At 39.7% G+C, this 16,813-nt stretch overlaps 1 protein-coding gene across 3 annotated transcripts in view; it reads right to left on the bottom strand.

Moving 5' to 3' along the window:
* Positions 1 to 195: 195 nt before the first annotated feature.
* Positions 196 to 16,813, bottom strand: part of LOC124111899 (spondin-1-like) — a 125,701-nt gene continuing 109,083 nt past the window's right edge. For all 3 annotated transcript variants that reach the window (XM_046471797.2, XM_046471807.2, XM_048384604.1), the window contains 8 exons: positions 14,772 to 14,922; positions 14,180 to 14,286; positions 11,407 to 11,650; positions 9,744 to 10,175; positions 8,913 to 9,083; positions 6,503 to 7,021; positions 5,123 to 5,301; positions 196 to 4,328 (listed from right to left, as the gene is read on the bottom strand). In XM_046471797.2, coding sequence (XP_046327753.1) covers positions 4,281 to 4,328; positions 5,123 to 5,301; positions 6,503 to 7,021; positions 8,913 to 9,083; positions 9,744 to 10,175; positions 11,407 to 11,650; positions 14,180 to 14,286; positions 14,772 to 14,922 — 1,851 coding nt within the window. In that variant the 3' untranslated portion in view covers positions 196 to 4,280. The remainder of the gene's footprint in view (positions 4,329 to 5,122; positions 5,302 to 6,502; positions 7,022 to 8,912; positions 9,084 to 9,743; positions 10,176 to 11,406; positions 11,651 to 14,179; positions 14,287 to 14,771; positions 14,923 to 16,813) is intronic.

Raw genomic sequence — 16,813 nt, 5'->3', positions numbered from 1 at the left:
TGTTATAAGTCATGAAATCGTCAGCAAACAAATAAGAATGTTAACTTGCAACACATCACACCATAAACTCACTTGAATCCTGGTGAGAAAACACATTTTTGCTTTTTGCTGATTCAATTTCAGATTTTAGCAAAATCACAGTGAAACCTCTGAAAATGATTGATGTAAAGAAATAAGACGTGTCAACAAACTTGGTAGTATTTTGTTTATTATTTTATTGTAAGTGGTACAGTTCAATATCACATTTACATAACAAAATATTGACCACATAATGTACAGAGGGCAACACCCTATCAAACTGGCATATACATTTATTGCTCGTTGATATTTCAATTTAGTTATGATTTTTGTATACTTTACCTTAAGAAAGGTAAGGTTATTCAATTTTATCTCCAGAAAAAGACATATCAAATTCGTCGAGATCTTTCAATCTTTGGCCTTTTAAATTATGAACACACACAAGAGGACAGCTACCCCATTTATTAAATACTATAAAAAAAATAAATAATTGTTTATGCAAACTATATCTCAATACAATGGGTACGATAATTAATGCAGTAAATATTACAAGAGCCTTAAATTATAAACAATTATGAATAATGTTTTTCAAATTTTAAAGATAAATTTTATTTTTCAAAATGAAAAAAAATGAATTTGGGAATATTTAATGGTGGAACAATATTGTTTTAGATATATTATTTTACAAACCTTTGTATAAAATGTCTACAAGGATAAATGAGTGGTAGCCTAATAGTATGTGGCTATCAGAGCGTCAGTGACATTAAATGCACCAGTGGTATTACAAATATACCATAAACATCAATAAATATCTAGTAGTGAGGTATCTCTTACACAGCTTGGGCAGAAGCACAACACATATATACAGTCTTGTAGCCAGCAACTGCAGTATAAAGCAAAGCTTTTGTAATTCTAAAGTTTGTGCAGACAGATTCTACATTTATGCTACATTGACATTCATGTTTGTAAATATTTTAAAATATTAAATGAACATTCACATATAAATAATTCTAGATTTCCAAGCATGGTTTGTAAAATATTCAAATATTTTAAGTCTACTGCACCATTAACTGAAACAGGAATTTCTGGTGATTCTAAAATTGAAATTTGTGGTATTTTTATGATGGAATATTCAATTGCTGCAGTCATTCTGATGGTTGCTGAACATGTCTGAAATGCATCACGAGTTGTCTTGTCTTGTTGGTCGCAAGCACCGCCAGGTCAGAAGACTCCCCAATCCAGGGCTTGTTGTAAGAGGAGACAGTGGATTGTGTGGTCACAATGGCTGTACATAATGGCTAGTTCCAGGATGGTACCCCATCTGGATCCATCAAAACAGCACCGCGACCTGACACATTCCGTGTCGGTCCAAGGCCGTGGATTTGTACTCACACTATCAACCGCTAGTTTCGTCACTCTGTGTCTTCTTGATCTTGATGATGATGATGATGATGAACAGTTAATGATTCTGAGTGATACAATATCTTCATCAACTTACAATCCATATTGTCCAGGTGTCATAAGAATGAATTCAGCATTGAAACTCATGTACCGTATTCAATCTATTAAACCCCGTTCCAATAAGGGTCCCCATACGTTTTGAAAACAAAATTTCAAGTATCAAATAAATTCATATTTTGTAAATATTCAAAGTTTAATCTAGTTGTAATGAAATTGGAAAGGTAACCAACCTTGACACTCTTCTGTGTGCCCGGGGTGCTTATAAAGTTGAATACGGTAACTAGCAACTGAAGTGGAATGATGCAGGAAGCTGGCTTAAAATCTACCCTCTCTAAAACAATGTACATAAACATTCAATAACAACTTTACTATCTACAATGTACAATGAAAGCACTTTACAACTTGATGAGGACCCCCTGCCTCAAAGCACACCCTCCCATCCTAGAAATAATGAAACAGTCTTTTCTATGATGGAAAATACCCTATGCAAGAGGTGAAAATATCGAACAGCCAGTATATTTCACATCAAAATAAAGGAACATCTCATTATTTGAACCAGGGGTTTCAGGTGCGTCACGTCTCATCCCAAGGAGACTGCAGAAACACAGAGTGGGTCTTACCTAGTTACAGGTGCTGATGTCCAGAAAACTAATATCTTGCAAATACTAAATTTATAAATGAGCCCTAACTGCAGCAACAGTATGTCAAACCCGATTTGCTTGCATGAGATTATTTTTGAAAATATATTTACAATTACCACAATAATCACCAATGTGATGTGTGTCATACACCGAGGTAACATAAATTTATTGATCATTGTCTTCAAAACTTATTGAATGAGACATAACAAAACATTGCTGACTGCATTAGTTGTCACCACAATCTCATACGCAAGCTCAAATATGATAAGTCGTCACCTAAACCTTTCACAAATCACTAATAATCAATTCACAAGTTGAAATTCTAGCCTTTACCTGACGCAACGCTGCAGAACAATGGCTGCAAGTTGACAACTGCCTGGTATTCCAGAATAATGTGAACACAGAACACGTCTGAACACTGAAAACCGTAATCAGTCTAATAATTCAAATAGGTAAGATGGACGACATTTCCAAATAAAGGGAGACAACATTCAGTAAAAAATTACAGACGTCAAAATAATTGGATTCTAATATACAACTCAACATTTCCTAAGGACCATAATAGTCATCTTTGTGAAAGGTGCGGTCGTTAGCAAATATTAAGTAGGTATATTTCGGTTACCAAATAGTACCCATTTTGGGTATATTTTTAGTGTGTACATTATTAGAATAACTACGGCATGTGCTGTGGAGTTAACTCTGTAGAGTGTCTTCAACTAACAGTTATTTTGTGTGCTTGCCATATTAGAAATCAAGTATTGATGTAATCATATGTGTCAAATATTTATCATTCTGTTTTACTTTGAAATTTAACTGTGATATTTCATTTTGAATTACTCAATTATAAAGATTAATATCTGGAAACAGATGTACTTAGGAGAAATGGTTGATATTTCTTACTGACACATCTTTTAATATCATTAATATTTTTCAGGGAATATACATATTGTTTACCAACAATGTAAATTTTACATTTTAAAGTATATCATGTGAATTTAGTAAAGCTTTTAATGCAGTAAGTATTTCTGTTAGAGTTTTTCTGTTATGGATAGTGAACAAAATCTTGACAGCTTATGAGTAAAATTAATATTGGAGTTTAAAATTATGATTAAAATTACATCAAACAGATAGTAAAATCCCTGATACAGAACTTGTGATTTATAAAGAAAATCTTGTGACCCAGACATGGCAAATAAAAACATCATATTATGGTATTTGAAAAACATGGATAACAAAATATCCTGGTAATAAGTAACTGTATTACAAGTATGCTTACACAGTTCATGAATGTGCACAGAATGAACCAGTAGGTTCCGACATTATTGCTGTGACTCTGCATATTTGGAGTTACCTCCCTTAGACCAGCTAAGCAATAAGTGGTGTCAAGCAGTGACAGGATATGTTGGTGGTGCATGGTGCACAGAGTGATTATTTTGACTGTCGCAGCTGAGAGTATTAACTCAGTATTATAAAGTGCACTTACTTAAAGATAGCAGTGCAATTATTAGATCACTCACTTGAAGAAACAAAATTCATCCATGACTTTCCTTGAAAAGTGCACAGTGCAAGTTCATGTTATTTTCCTTAAAGAAAATATCATAATTTATATATCATTCAATACCCTTTGTGATGTACTTAAGGCACATAACCTGTTAAATTGGAACACACGGTAGTGGACAAGCATTGGGTTACAGATACAGGTGGCGTTACATACATGCAGAGCGCAGGGTTAGTATCGCACACCTGCAATGGTGCTAGGTGGATGGCGGCATATACAGGCAGGACTGGCGTCGGTATACGGAGCTAGCTGGATGCATGCATGAACACAATGTCACAGTTCTAACAAGGCACATACAGACACAAGGTACATCTATATACAGAAGGCAGGTTAGCCAACAGTCTTCCAACAGGGGACCAACAACTGCATCTAACTGAAAGTCTTGTCGAGTCTCGGCAACAGACGCTCTGAAATTCATCAGTCGTACACACTGAAGCTCTGTCCTCTATGGTCACAAGACTGAGTTTTGATATGATAGCTTGCTCTTGCTTGGCAAGAAAGTAACCTCTTCCCCATGAGAGGTCAAGGCACGATGTATTGAAGTCTTGCTGCCGATTGGTTACTAGAGGTCACATGGTTGCAGGTGCGCAAACATTGATTGGTTAGTAGCGCCGATGGTAGAGCATAAACCTACGCATATCCTTCTCCAGCTGAAACAGTACATAAATTAACCCTTATTATTCCCGTTCTGGACATTGCAACGATGATATTACCCATGGTGCCATGTCTTTGGTTGCAACCCGAGACACTATGCCACACGCAGTTTAACCCTTCCAACAGTGACTGTCTACAACTACACAATACTGTGCTGTTAGAGTAGAACCTGCTTTTGAAAGGGTTAAAGCTACAGTATTTGCACAAACGAACAGAAAAGCGGTGATGAAACACAGAAGCTATCTAATAAAGCGAGAATTCCAACATCAAAAGAAAACATACAGATATTAAACTAAAAAAACGGTAATAATGAGATCATATTATATATTTGTGTTATTATTTCTTTGAGTAAGAAATGTCCGCCATTACTAGTTTCACCATAGATACAGCACCATGTAATATTAGTCACACAACTAACTTCATAATATTCATGCAAAAGAAAATAATCTAAGCAAACAGAATTAGCATGACTGAACAGCTTGTCAAATCAACCGCTGAAGTAAGGAGAGCAACAGGAAAAGGGCTAAATGTTTGGATTTAGAGAGATTCTTAGGAAAAGTAGAACTTTAGATACATGCTTCTGCAATGTATTTAATTCATGCCATGCAGAAATGGAAATTAATTCGGATGGATGCAAACTTGTCGGGAGAGATTGGATTGCTTTCATCTGTCACTGCCTTTATGCCCACCATTACTATGTGGATTCTTCACCCTACCTACAGTGTTTGTGTCATAAAGTAAGTTTATCTATTCTTCTAGCCTCATCTAAAATGTACTGTTAGACTCATACATCTTCATTTGGGCACATCGGCAAACTGCAGAACCGCTTCTCCCTCCGGGCTGCACAGGGAATGCCGCCATGTTTGGCCTTCTGCAGGACCTTCCGGCGCCGGACCTGGACCGATTTCTTACCGCATGTTGCAGAGCACTCCTGCCAGTCTGCCCACTGACTCAACTCGCAGTCAATAGCTGAAGAACAGATCATTGACAGACATTAATCATTCTTGATTATCCAGCATATTATATCTCATTTCTGTGATATTACCCTGGAGCTTTCACCAAGCTTTGTTTGAGTGACTGATGCTAAAAATAGACAGCCGATCAAATTGCATTGTTCTTTCATGACTGAACCTAGAGACAATATCGCTAGAATTTGCTTAACTTTTGTGGTCTCAAATACACGGCAGTCTCCTCCTTCCTGAAACAGTATGCAGGAAACATCTTTTCCAGCTAAACTTTCATTAATAACAGTCTCCTGATTTTGATTAAAGATAACAAGGGTTTGTTTGTTGCTTAATGCCACTCTCAGCAATATTTCAGCTATATGACTGCAGTCTGTTAATAATCGAGTCTGGACCAGACAATCCAGTGATTAACATCATGAGCATCAATCTATGCAATTGGGATACGATGGATGACATCACCAAGTCAGCGAACCTGGCCACCCGATCCCGTTAGTCGCCTCTTATGACAAGCATAGTCACCTATTATGGCAAACATGGGATGCTGAAGACCTATTCTACTCCAGATCTTCACCAGTCAACAAGGGTTTAATATGGCTGCGAATTTGAATGCAGATCTAAGCCGAACTTGCGTCCATGTTCAGAAGTGTATTTTGGATGGTTGGTGATTTCAAGATCACAAACAAGATTCTTCAACAATTCTGTGCTAGGTTGGTGATAATAGAGTTGAATATGGTGATGTCACTTCTGAAACTAAGCTACGGTGGGTCCACGGTATTTATCAATAGAAAGGGGAGCTATAATATAGTAATGACTTTCCCAGGATATATGCTTAGTGCTAATTTTGTTCTTTGTGATACTGTTGTACTCAGTGTGTGCACCTTGTTTGAAGGTTTCTGTTATGAAATCTTCTGGGTTGTGAACCAAGTATAACAGTACTGGGGGACTGCCCTATTACCCGACCCTACCTGTTACCCACTGAAGATCTCTAGAGTTGGGTACAAGATGTCTGATTGGGAATTATTTTATCAAGCATACACTGAAGTTGACTGAAGCTTTATCTTTGTTCAAACATATAAAAGTCAGAAGAAACGAAAAAATTAGTGACTTGTAGTGTAACCATGGAGTTTTATAGTTATTGTCATTAAACAATATATCACATGATATAACTCCCTCCTCCCACGGACCCGCATCTCATGGCTACTTACGACATCTATCCACTTTACACTTCTTCTTCTTCATGAGTTTCCTAGGACACTTCCGGCCACCATTCTGGGGCTGCACCTTGACCATCCTCGTCTTGGTCATCATACCCTTGCCACATGTGACTGAACACTCCGACCAATCAGACCACGGGGTGACCATGCAGTTGACCCCTGACCCAGTATGCTCCTTCCTGTGCCGTCTCTTCCTCCGCTCCATCTTCTTCTTCTGCTTCATCATCCTCCGCTCCTTCCTCCTGCGTTTGATCTCATCTGACAGCGCCCTCTCCATCTTCAAGTTGGCCGACTGCTGCATCATCTTCTTCTTCATCATCAGCGTCTTCAGGTCCATGTGTGAGAACGTCAGAGACTGTCCTTCCCTGTCTGCGTTGGCTTCCATCTGCTGTTTCTTCATCATGGCTTGTTTCTTCTGCATCTCCTGCTTCTGCATCAACTGTTTCTGCATCATCTGTTTCTTCATCAACATCTGTTTCTCAATCATCATCTGCTTGCGGTTCACTTCCACTGCAGTTCAGGAAAACGTGGGTTAGTATTGCATGTAATCTGCAGTAATATAACTAACTAACTAATATAATATAAGGGGATTGGTTCAGTACACAAAAAAGCAAAATGTCCATTCCAATGACACCTTCCATGAAGGTTTCTCAAAGACACTACCATTTCCACGCCCGACCCTTAAGATGATAAAAACGTGGGCTATTATTGCAAGTGATCTGCAGTAATAAGTGAGTGAGTATGGTTTTACGCCGCTTTTAGCAATACCCAGTATTCCAGCATTATCACGGGGGGGGGGACCCCAGAAAAGGGCTTCACACATCGTACCCATATCGGGATTAGAACCCGGGTCTTCGGTGTGAAGAGCAAACGCTTTAACCACTAGGCTAACCGACCTGCCGTGCAGTAATAGGTGAGGTGAGGTGAAATTGGGTTTAACGTCGCGTCCAAGATTATTGCACTTATATAGCGACGTGCATGTACGTGTGTGTGTTTGTGTGGCTGCTTGTACTAGTCCGGACTGATGCCGATTTATAGTGCTAGCTCACTGAGATACCATGCTGCAGTTTAACATGAATACCCCACTCAGACACAGTATACTGACTCCGAGCCGACCAGTCCTTGTTTTAGCCCCTTAATGCCGAGCGCCAGACAGGGTAACAACAAGTACCATCTTTTAACGTCTTTTGGTATGACGCGGCCGGGGATCGAACCCCGGACCTTCCGCTCTCCGGGCGGACGCTCTACCACAAGACCACGGATCCGTGCAGTAATACAATCTTCAGGGGTTGGTTCAGTAGATAAAGAAGCAATATGTTCATTCCAGTCAATGTGACCTTCAATGAAGGATACTCAAAAACACGACCACTTCAACGCCCAACCCTAAAGATGATATGTACCAAATTTCATCTGACGACTGTAAACATCATCATGAACATGACACAGTTTCAGGTGTGTGACCTTGAGAGAAAATTTGACCTTCAGTATCAGTTACAAGTATTTCAAGAACATTCCCAGTAGGGTCGCAACAACAAAAATATTTATGCTATTCACTGAAACTGTGTGGCAGTGATCTGATATTGTTATAAGGAGGGAGGTATCACTTGTCAAACATAAGCATTCAAATCATATACCACTGCATGCATTTAACTTAAAAATATCTGCAGGAAAAGAGAATTTTGAGAAAAACTGACAAACATACTCTTTGAATGACCTTCACCATGATCTTGACCTCAGATGTAGATCACTCATGACCTTTTATAACCATATGTACCAAGTTTAATTGAACTACAATAAATGCTTTTCCAGTTCTAAAGAAATTGCAAGCTATGACCTTGACCTTTGACCCGACTGATCATTACCTAAAAATAATTCCCAAGGGTAATAAAAGAATATATGTGATATGATATCCCAGAGATGTACAAGTGGAACATGGTTTCAAAAGCAAAGAGTGACAGTGCTGACGGACAATTTCTGACAAAACCTTAACGCATCCCCATTTACATGGGGCTTTATAATATTTACAAATGCTTACTAACATGTAGACAAAGACCTACAAACATTAAAGTAACATTACGAAAATAGAATTATAATGGAGTGATTATGTTACAGTTGTTATTGGCAATATTTCAGTCATATCATGGCTTTGGAAACCAAGAATGAGCTTCACACATTGTACACATGTGGAGAATAGCACCCGGAGCGTCAGTGAACATTTTTATCATTAGGCTTCCGCTGTGTCCAAAATAAAATGATCAGCATGACAAGAAACCTTAACATAAATACAGCTTCTCTTGAACATTAACAGGGTTCCGAAAATGATAGCCTCAGGTTTTTTAATTCACTGGAACTGAAGTTTACGTTTCTATTGACATTTTAATGAACAAGCTACTGAACTTACTCATGTGCTCAGCACACAGCTCCACACATTCTTCTTGTGTGTCAAACTTGTTCTCATTTCCACGGCAACCTCCATAGGTAAATGCCTGACATTTCTGCATGGAGGCGTTGTAGAACCACCTGATGAACATGCCCCGGCAGGGACCAGTATCAGCATCCTCGTTGCAGATGACTGAAAGAAGGGCAGGAGTTACAAGTGTTATTGTAGCATTCGTGTCATAATCTGACAACCTGTCACAGATGCAGGGTCCGAACCTATGCCTTAAAGACAAGGGTTTCTTGTCATACCATATTAAAGGGACAGCACTATTGATAGACATAATGTAATAAACAAAATACTGCATTTACGTTTCTATTTGTTTTATCTAAACTACACCTTGCTGAAAGTGGTTAGTGGTTATCCACTAAGAAAACGTTCACAATTTTATAACATAATCTGAGCTACTCAAATTCAAAAAACTATCGCAATACTACTGCAACACTTGTAACGCCAGTCGAACCTCCTTGTGTTGAAGTCGTGTTGACATGGAAAAAGTTTGAGTTATCAGGGTTCACAACTTCAGGTGAATTTTATGCTTAATTTGTACACATTGGTCTCTCAGATGAGTTTGAGACAACAAGAATTGAACACACCCAAGTTTGACACAACGAGGTTTGACTGTATATAGTAAAAGTACTGCATGTTATTTTTAACAACAGTAATACTTTTGCAATACTTGTAACCATATAGTGATAGTACCTCAATAGTTGTGACTATAAAGTAACGGTACTGCAATATCATTTTTAACAACCTGACTACCATTGCCATAGTACACTAGTCATCCTTACTCACCCGTGTAGTTCTTCATCTTGGCTGCCATGTCACAGTCGGGGATGATGCCTCTACAAAGATCCTTCTCCTGAAGATGTACACCGCAATCATCTGTCTTCTGGGACTTCCTCAGGAACATCCTCCACCTCTCCTTCATCCCCAGGCCGCAGGTCCGGCTGCACGGTGACCAGTCGGACCACGGCGTCACGGCGCACATGTCGCTGGGATCAACCTCCTTGGCATGCCGGAACTTGAAGCTCTGCATCTTGCGGCGCTTGGCGTTGCAGCCCGAGTTTCCAACACACGTCTCCTTCTCCATCATCTCCACATTGCACATGGACTGGGTGATGCCAGGGTTCTTGAACATCCGGCGGCGCTGACGCATGCCGTTCCCACATGGGTTGGAGCAGTCTCCCCATTCATTCCACTGACTGGTAGCACATTTCTCCATTTCTATAAAACAGTTGACAAAAAATTGTATTCAGAAACCTGAATGAATGTACTTATTTCAAACAATTCTGACTCCTACAACAAAGCCTGCTAAACAATTTGATGCTAAGTTCCAAATCTTAACTTCTATTGTTTCCTCAGTACTGTTTTTAATGGGCCCACTGGCACAAAGCGATCTAAGTGCTAAGATGATCGTAACTCCCATACTTTAACATAGGATTACAATAGTCGTAGCACTAAGATTGCTTTGAGCAAGTGGGCCCTGGTCATCAGTACAATCTCACCTATGGGACATAAATCTCCCTTCTAAAGTGTCAGTTTTATGAGAAATTATCTCTTCATTTAAACCTTACAATCAATATGCCCTACTCTCATCCTCTATGCCAACGTTCATCCACTATGCCCAACTCAAAGTCTCTATGGATGACTCCGATCTTCTATGCCAACTCTCATCCACTATTCCAGACTGTAACCCAGTGTGTTTGGCTCTGACCCCTGATGCCCAACTGTGCCCCTGGATGTACCCAGCTGTGCCCCCGGATGTACCCAGCTGTGTCCCTGGATGTACCCAGCTGTTCCCCTGGATGTACCCAGCTGTGCCCCTGGATGTACCCAGCTGTGCCCCTGGATGTACCCAGCTGTGTCCCTGGATGTACCCAGCTGTGCCCCTGGATGTACCCAACTGAGCCCCTGGATGTACCCAGCTGAGCCCCTGGATGTACCAAGCTGTGCCCCTGGATGTACCCAGCTGTGCCCCTGGATGTACCCAGCTGTGCCCCTGGATGTACCCAGCTGTGCCCCTGGATGTACCCAGCTGTGCCCCTGGATGTACCCAACTGAGCCCCTGGATGTACCCAGCTGTGCCCCTGGATGTACCCAGCTGTGCCCCTGGATGTACCCAGCTGTGCCCCTGGATGTACCCAGCTGTGCCCCTGGATGTACCCAGCTGTGCCCCTGGATGTACCCAACTGAGCCCCTGGATGTACCCAGCTGTGCCCCTGGATGTACCCAGCTGTGCCCCTGGATGTACCCAGCTGTGCCCCTGGATGTACCCAGCTGAGCCCCCGGATGTACCCAGCTGTGCCCCCGGATGTACCCAGCTGTTCCCCCGGATGTACCCAGCTGTGCCCCTGGATGTACCCAACTGTGCCCCTGGATGTACCTAGCTGTTCCCCTGGATGTACCCAGCTATGTCCCTGGATGTACCCAACTGTGACCCTCTCTGTCCACTTACGTTGCTTCTTCTGCATCATCATCTTTTTCTTCATCTCGCTGACCAGTTCATCGGTGCTGGGTGACTTTTCTGCAGAGTTTGCCTCACCATGATCACTTGAGCATGCCTCATAAGTTTTCTTCAGAATCAACCTTCCCATCGGTTTGATTGGCTGAGACCCAAAGAATGGTGAAGCTCGATTTCTGATGATAGAGTTGGTGATGGCATGGATAGACTCCCTTGGGTAGGTATTTTCATTTGGAGACTGAAATAGACATGTTTCACTTAGAATTGATCAGAATCGGTGGTATACTTTACCCAATTATTTACAGGCCACCTAGATATACTGTATTCGACATAATAAGCGCCCTGGGCGCTCTCAAAATTAGAAATAGGGGGCTCTTATTAAAATATTATTTTGTTGAAAAAAAACAGAGTTGAAAGATAAATTTTGTGGTTTATGCCGACAGCCTGAAATATTTATATACGAGAGATATATTTTTCCAGAATTTAATTGCCCATAATTAAGGGTACATATAACACACGAGTGCGTACCGGTATTATACGCGAATAAATAAGTATTGTGTAAATTGATCAATCGGAAAGGGTGCTAATTGGGATTGTTCACAAGCCAATATATTAGCAAATATCGCCGTGGGCACTTATTAGAGTGGGGCGCTTATTACGTCGAATACGGTAATTGTCAACTGACAGTCCAAGCAAGATGGATTAAAGTCAATCAAATAAAAGCGACAAAACCCTTTCCCTATTCATAAGAAATCTCGATTTTACAACTCCAACTAAATCATACAAAATGTTATAATGTATATCATTGTCTACACAGAGCCAATGCCTCAGTTTCGCATACTACACATACCACAATGTCAAGACATCAACTGTAAATCGGCCTGGGACGAGAGAGAGCAGAGTTCCTCTTAAAGGGGCTCTCTGCTTAGCTGTCAGTACACCATGTTCACATGATCAATGGAAGTTGGTCTTACTATAAACTGCATTTCATTGGTTGATATTTGCATAAGATTTATGATGCAGTTATCCCAAAATAATTCCTTTGAGCCCCCATTGAATGACATTTGAAAAAACTTTACTGAGGTTGCTGAACCTAAGCCATCTCACATTTTCAATAAAAATAGGGCTGTTTTTTTCTTGAAAAAAATATCCTACGCTTTTTTTCACTGTCTTAAAAACACATGCAGTTACCAAACACCAATAATTGAATTTAAAAATACATATATATCATATCCTTAAACCATAACTCAGACTTAAAAACTAATTTGTTTCTAAAAATAGAACAATTCATAATGAAACCTTCAAAGATATTTCACGTCTCAACTAATTTCTATTTGACTTATTGACAAAAAGTTATTTTCTCCGGAAGTCTGTGGTTACAATAAATTAACCATTATGTCATTCTGCATATATTTGTGGTATGTTCTGTCTGGTGCCGTGTGTGTCTGACTCCACAGCGACCTCCCTACATCATAAAGCTGTTTTCGGCTCCACTCTCATCAGATCGTACACAGATAGCGAAACAGGAGCTTGTCAGAGCCCATTCACAAGTCACAGGTAGAATTGCCAGTCTAGACACCAAAGCAATTTATTTCTTTACTTAAAACAAGGAGAGCAGCTGAATTGCTTCAGGAATCATTAAAGAACAGGCATTCTTAAACACACATGTGTTGAGGCAGATTGAGAACAATGAGGTCATGGACACACTGACAAGGAATCCGGGAGGTCGAAAATTGTGATTCCTTAATTTGTAAACCAATTCTATTATATTGATCTGAATAATACATGACAGGCTGCATTGACACTTATTGTTTGGCAAACTGGGAACATTCAGCATTTAGAATGTCAAGTCTTTTATTCAGTCACTTTTTTGAAGACACAAATCATATGGGCATAAGCCAAAGTTTGAAGTCACAAATCATATGGGCATAAGCCAAAGTTTGAAGTCACAAATCATATGGGCATAAGCCAAAGTTTGAAGTCACAAATCATATGGGCCTAAATCAAGGTTTGAAGTCACCAATCATATGGGCATAAGCCAAAGTTTGAAGTCACAAATCATATGGGCATAAGTCAAAGTTTGAAGTAAAAAATCATATGAGGCATAAGTCAAGGTTTGAAGTCACAAATCATATGGGCCTAAGTCAAGGTTTGAAGTCACAAATCATATGGGCCTAAGTCAAGGTTTGAAGTCACAAATCATATGGGCCTAAGTCAAGGTTTGAAGACACAAATCATATGAGGCATAAGCCAAAGTTTGAAGTCACAAATCATATGGGCCTAAGTCAAGGTTTGAAGTCACAAATCATATAAGGCATAAGCCAAAGTTTGAAGTCACAAATCATATGGGCATAAGCCAAAGTTTGAAGTCACAAATCATATGGGCCTAAGGCAAGGTTTGAAGTAAAAAATCATATGAGGCATAAGTCAAGGTTTGAAGTCACAAATCATATGGGCCTAAGTCAAGGTTTGAATTAAAAAATCATATGAGGCATAAGTCAAGGTTTGAAGTCACAAATCATATAAGGCATAAGCCAAGGTTTGAAGTCACAAATCATATGGGCATAAGCCAAGGTGTGAAGACAGACAATGGTCAAGTCAGTCTGTAGATCTGGTATTAAGTCATACATATCCCTCTGTCTTCTATCATATAAACAAGCATTCAACTCAAGGAATAGTCAGAATGAAGAAGACTTCTTTTCTATCTCAACTTTTCATTTCTTTATTATCAGCACTTCAGTGTATTTTTTCCCTCCAATTCGCATACCTCGTATGACACCCCGCTGTCAGTACCAGCGTCCCAGGGGTACAGGTCAATCTCCTGGGTGTCGGCCCAGGTACAGTTCTTCTGGCACATGTCAAGGGCACTAATTCCTGCAAAATAAAAACAGTATCACTACAGTGTCACAGACAACCAATCCATGCAAGTCAGCAGGATGGACAGAATGGATCGACTTGATTTGATTGATAGATGGGACATATTTGATTAAAAGATTAAGTCAACATGACGCCTTTCTCTGTCTAATCCTGAGTCTGGACTGGGCCCATTCACCGCAAGGCAGTATATATAGTGTTAATTTTGTATGACTCTCTTCTCAAGAAAGGGTCTCAACGTGGTGGGAAGAGATAGTTACCGGTATTTGGGCTACCTTTAACATTCAGTAGAGCTACCAGAAAATTGTTGTACTGAATTCTACAGGTGCCTTAGAGTGCCTTTTTATTTCAAACATTTTTACTCAAACATTGTAATAAAAAAATACTTTTGCAAAAAGGTGTACATTTGTAAATATAGTTTCTCCGTGTTTGATTAAATAGGGTTGTTGGATTCATGATCAAAAGGATAAAAACTATGACCTTACCTAAACACCAGTCGGGACTGGGCCCAATCATGGTGAGGAGAGAAAGAAGATGCTTCTTGGAGTTGACGGTGAAGACCGCGTCCACGGAGTCGAGGATCCGGTCGGGCCCCCACAGGGAGTCTGTCTTCACCACAGTCCGGATCTTCTTGCTCTGTGAGACAAGCAGGCACTTCCATTACAAGCCTGTACTTCAATAACTTGTTGTACAGGTCATTACCATAGTGTTTTAAACTGAGTTTTACTTTAACATTGGCCCATCAATTTGCTATGCACACTTGTTCGTTAGGTGTACGAGCATCTAGGGATGGGACGAGTCCAAATTTATTACCCGGGTACCCAACCCCCTATAACCCGACCCTACCATGCCTACCCGGGTACCCACTGGAGGTCTCAAGAGAGAGGTAAAACATGTCCGATTGGGAATAGTTTAACCATACTCCTGTCAAAATGAATTTAGATACACGTATAAACCGGTCTGGTCATGCATACACTGAAGTTGACTGATGTTTTATCATCATGCAAACATAAAAAGTCAGAAGGAATGTGTGCAAAGTCAGAAAGAAATGTGAACATTTATCACTTATAGTGTTACCATAGAGTTCAAGATAATTTTTGCCATTAAACAATATAATCAAGTGACTAACCACGGGTCCGGGTAGTCCTGTGGGTACCCGGGTCCTACTCAGCACCCACCCGACCTGGGTACCCGAGTTACCCAGCCAAGCCCTACAAGAATCATATGATCATGGGTTCGAATCCCAGATTTTCCCTGATTGTGTTTCTCGGTTTGTTAGTACCAGGCCCATGGTTGTGAGTTTCAACACAGTGGTAAACCACTTTCCTCTCTCAGCAAGCTGACATGCCGTGATATAACTGAAATACTGGTCAAAGCAGCATTAAACCAAACTCACTCACTGCTAGAAGTTATAGGAATGCTGTTGTTATTATTATTATTATTTATGATAATTTAACAAGAATTGTTTTTCTGTACGATATGTTTATTTCAGAGACTAGACGCCACTCTTCTCTACTGATACCTTTCTCAAACACACCAGACTTTCATACAAGTACGGTATCTTTATTTAGTAACAAAATGATAGAAATATTGCATTAAGAGTACAGCTGCTATCTCAGATGATAAAATGTAACTTATAAACATGACAAAACATGTATTTGATGCTCTATCTTTGTTACTAAGAAACAGATCAGTCATGTGATATCTGTTTATCCTAAGATAGACCGAATCTTTATCATAAAACAGGAATATTGCACTTACGAAACATGCAATCCAAACATATAAATAAAGGCTGCATTCCACCCGATCCAAATAGATCTGACATTTAACATCCAACACACACAAGGACCAAAAACAGAAAAAACAAACAAACAGAAATCCTTCTCCTTTGAATTACACTTCCTGTGAGGTGACATCCAGGGCAAGAGGAGGAGGACTATAAAACTAAACTCCGGCCTAGATGCTGCTACCAGACAAGGTCGAGAATCCCATTTCACTGCCATAGTCTTTATCTTGAAATATATGTCTCATTGGTGGTGTAAATATGTAATATTAGTGTTTAACATGACAGTTTCAGACTGGTGATGGAGAAACGTATCTCCTTGGAGATTATGACACTGAGTCGGAGATAAGATGTCTAGAGTTACACGTTTGAAAGCTTCATTCAACCAGCCATGCTTTCTTTACATTGTCTCTGTTTTTCAAGTTTCTCATTTCTTTTTAATGGTATTTTGACACAAGCAATTATTTATTTACAATTACTCCTAATTAAGTTGAAGCATATCAACCAGCTATCACTTATCATGATTTAAAGTGTAAAGTTTCAACTTCAGCTGTTCAGATAATTATTGCCTAAGGTCAAAAGTTGATGCTTTAGTCTAAATTGGTAGTACTCTACTATTGAAAGGGAATTTAGGAGGCGTTTTCATGTTAACTAACAGCCTACATATTTTGTATGCATTACAAATTGGAAAGGTGATAGCCATTTATCTAAATTGTCAGAGCTGCTTCTTTCTGCCACTTGCCA

The sequence above is a fragment of the Haliotis rufescens genome, unplaced genomic scaffold (genome assembly GCF_023055435.1).
Source record: "Haliotis rufescens isolate VD_foot unplaced genomic scaffold, xgHalRufe1.0.p SCAF_5, whole genome shotgun sequence".
NCBI classification, from domain to species: domain Eukaryota; kingdom Metazoa; phylum Mollusca; class Gastropoda; order Lepetellida; family Haliotidae; genus Haliotis; species Haliotis rufescens.
The sequence above is the reverse complement of the archived record's forward strand: the minus strand, read 5'-3'. Positions and strand labels throughout refer to the sequence as shown.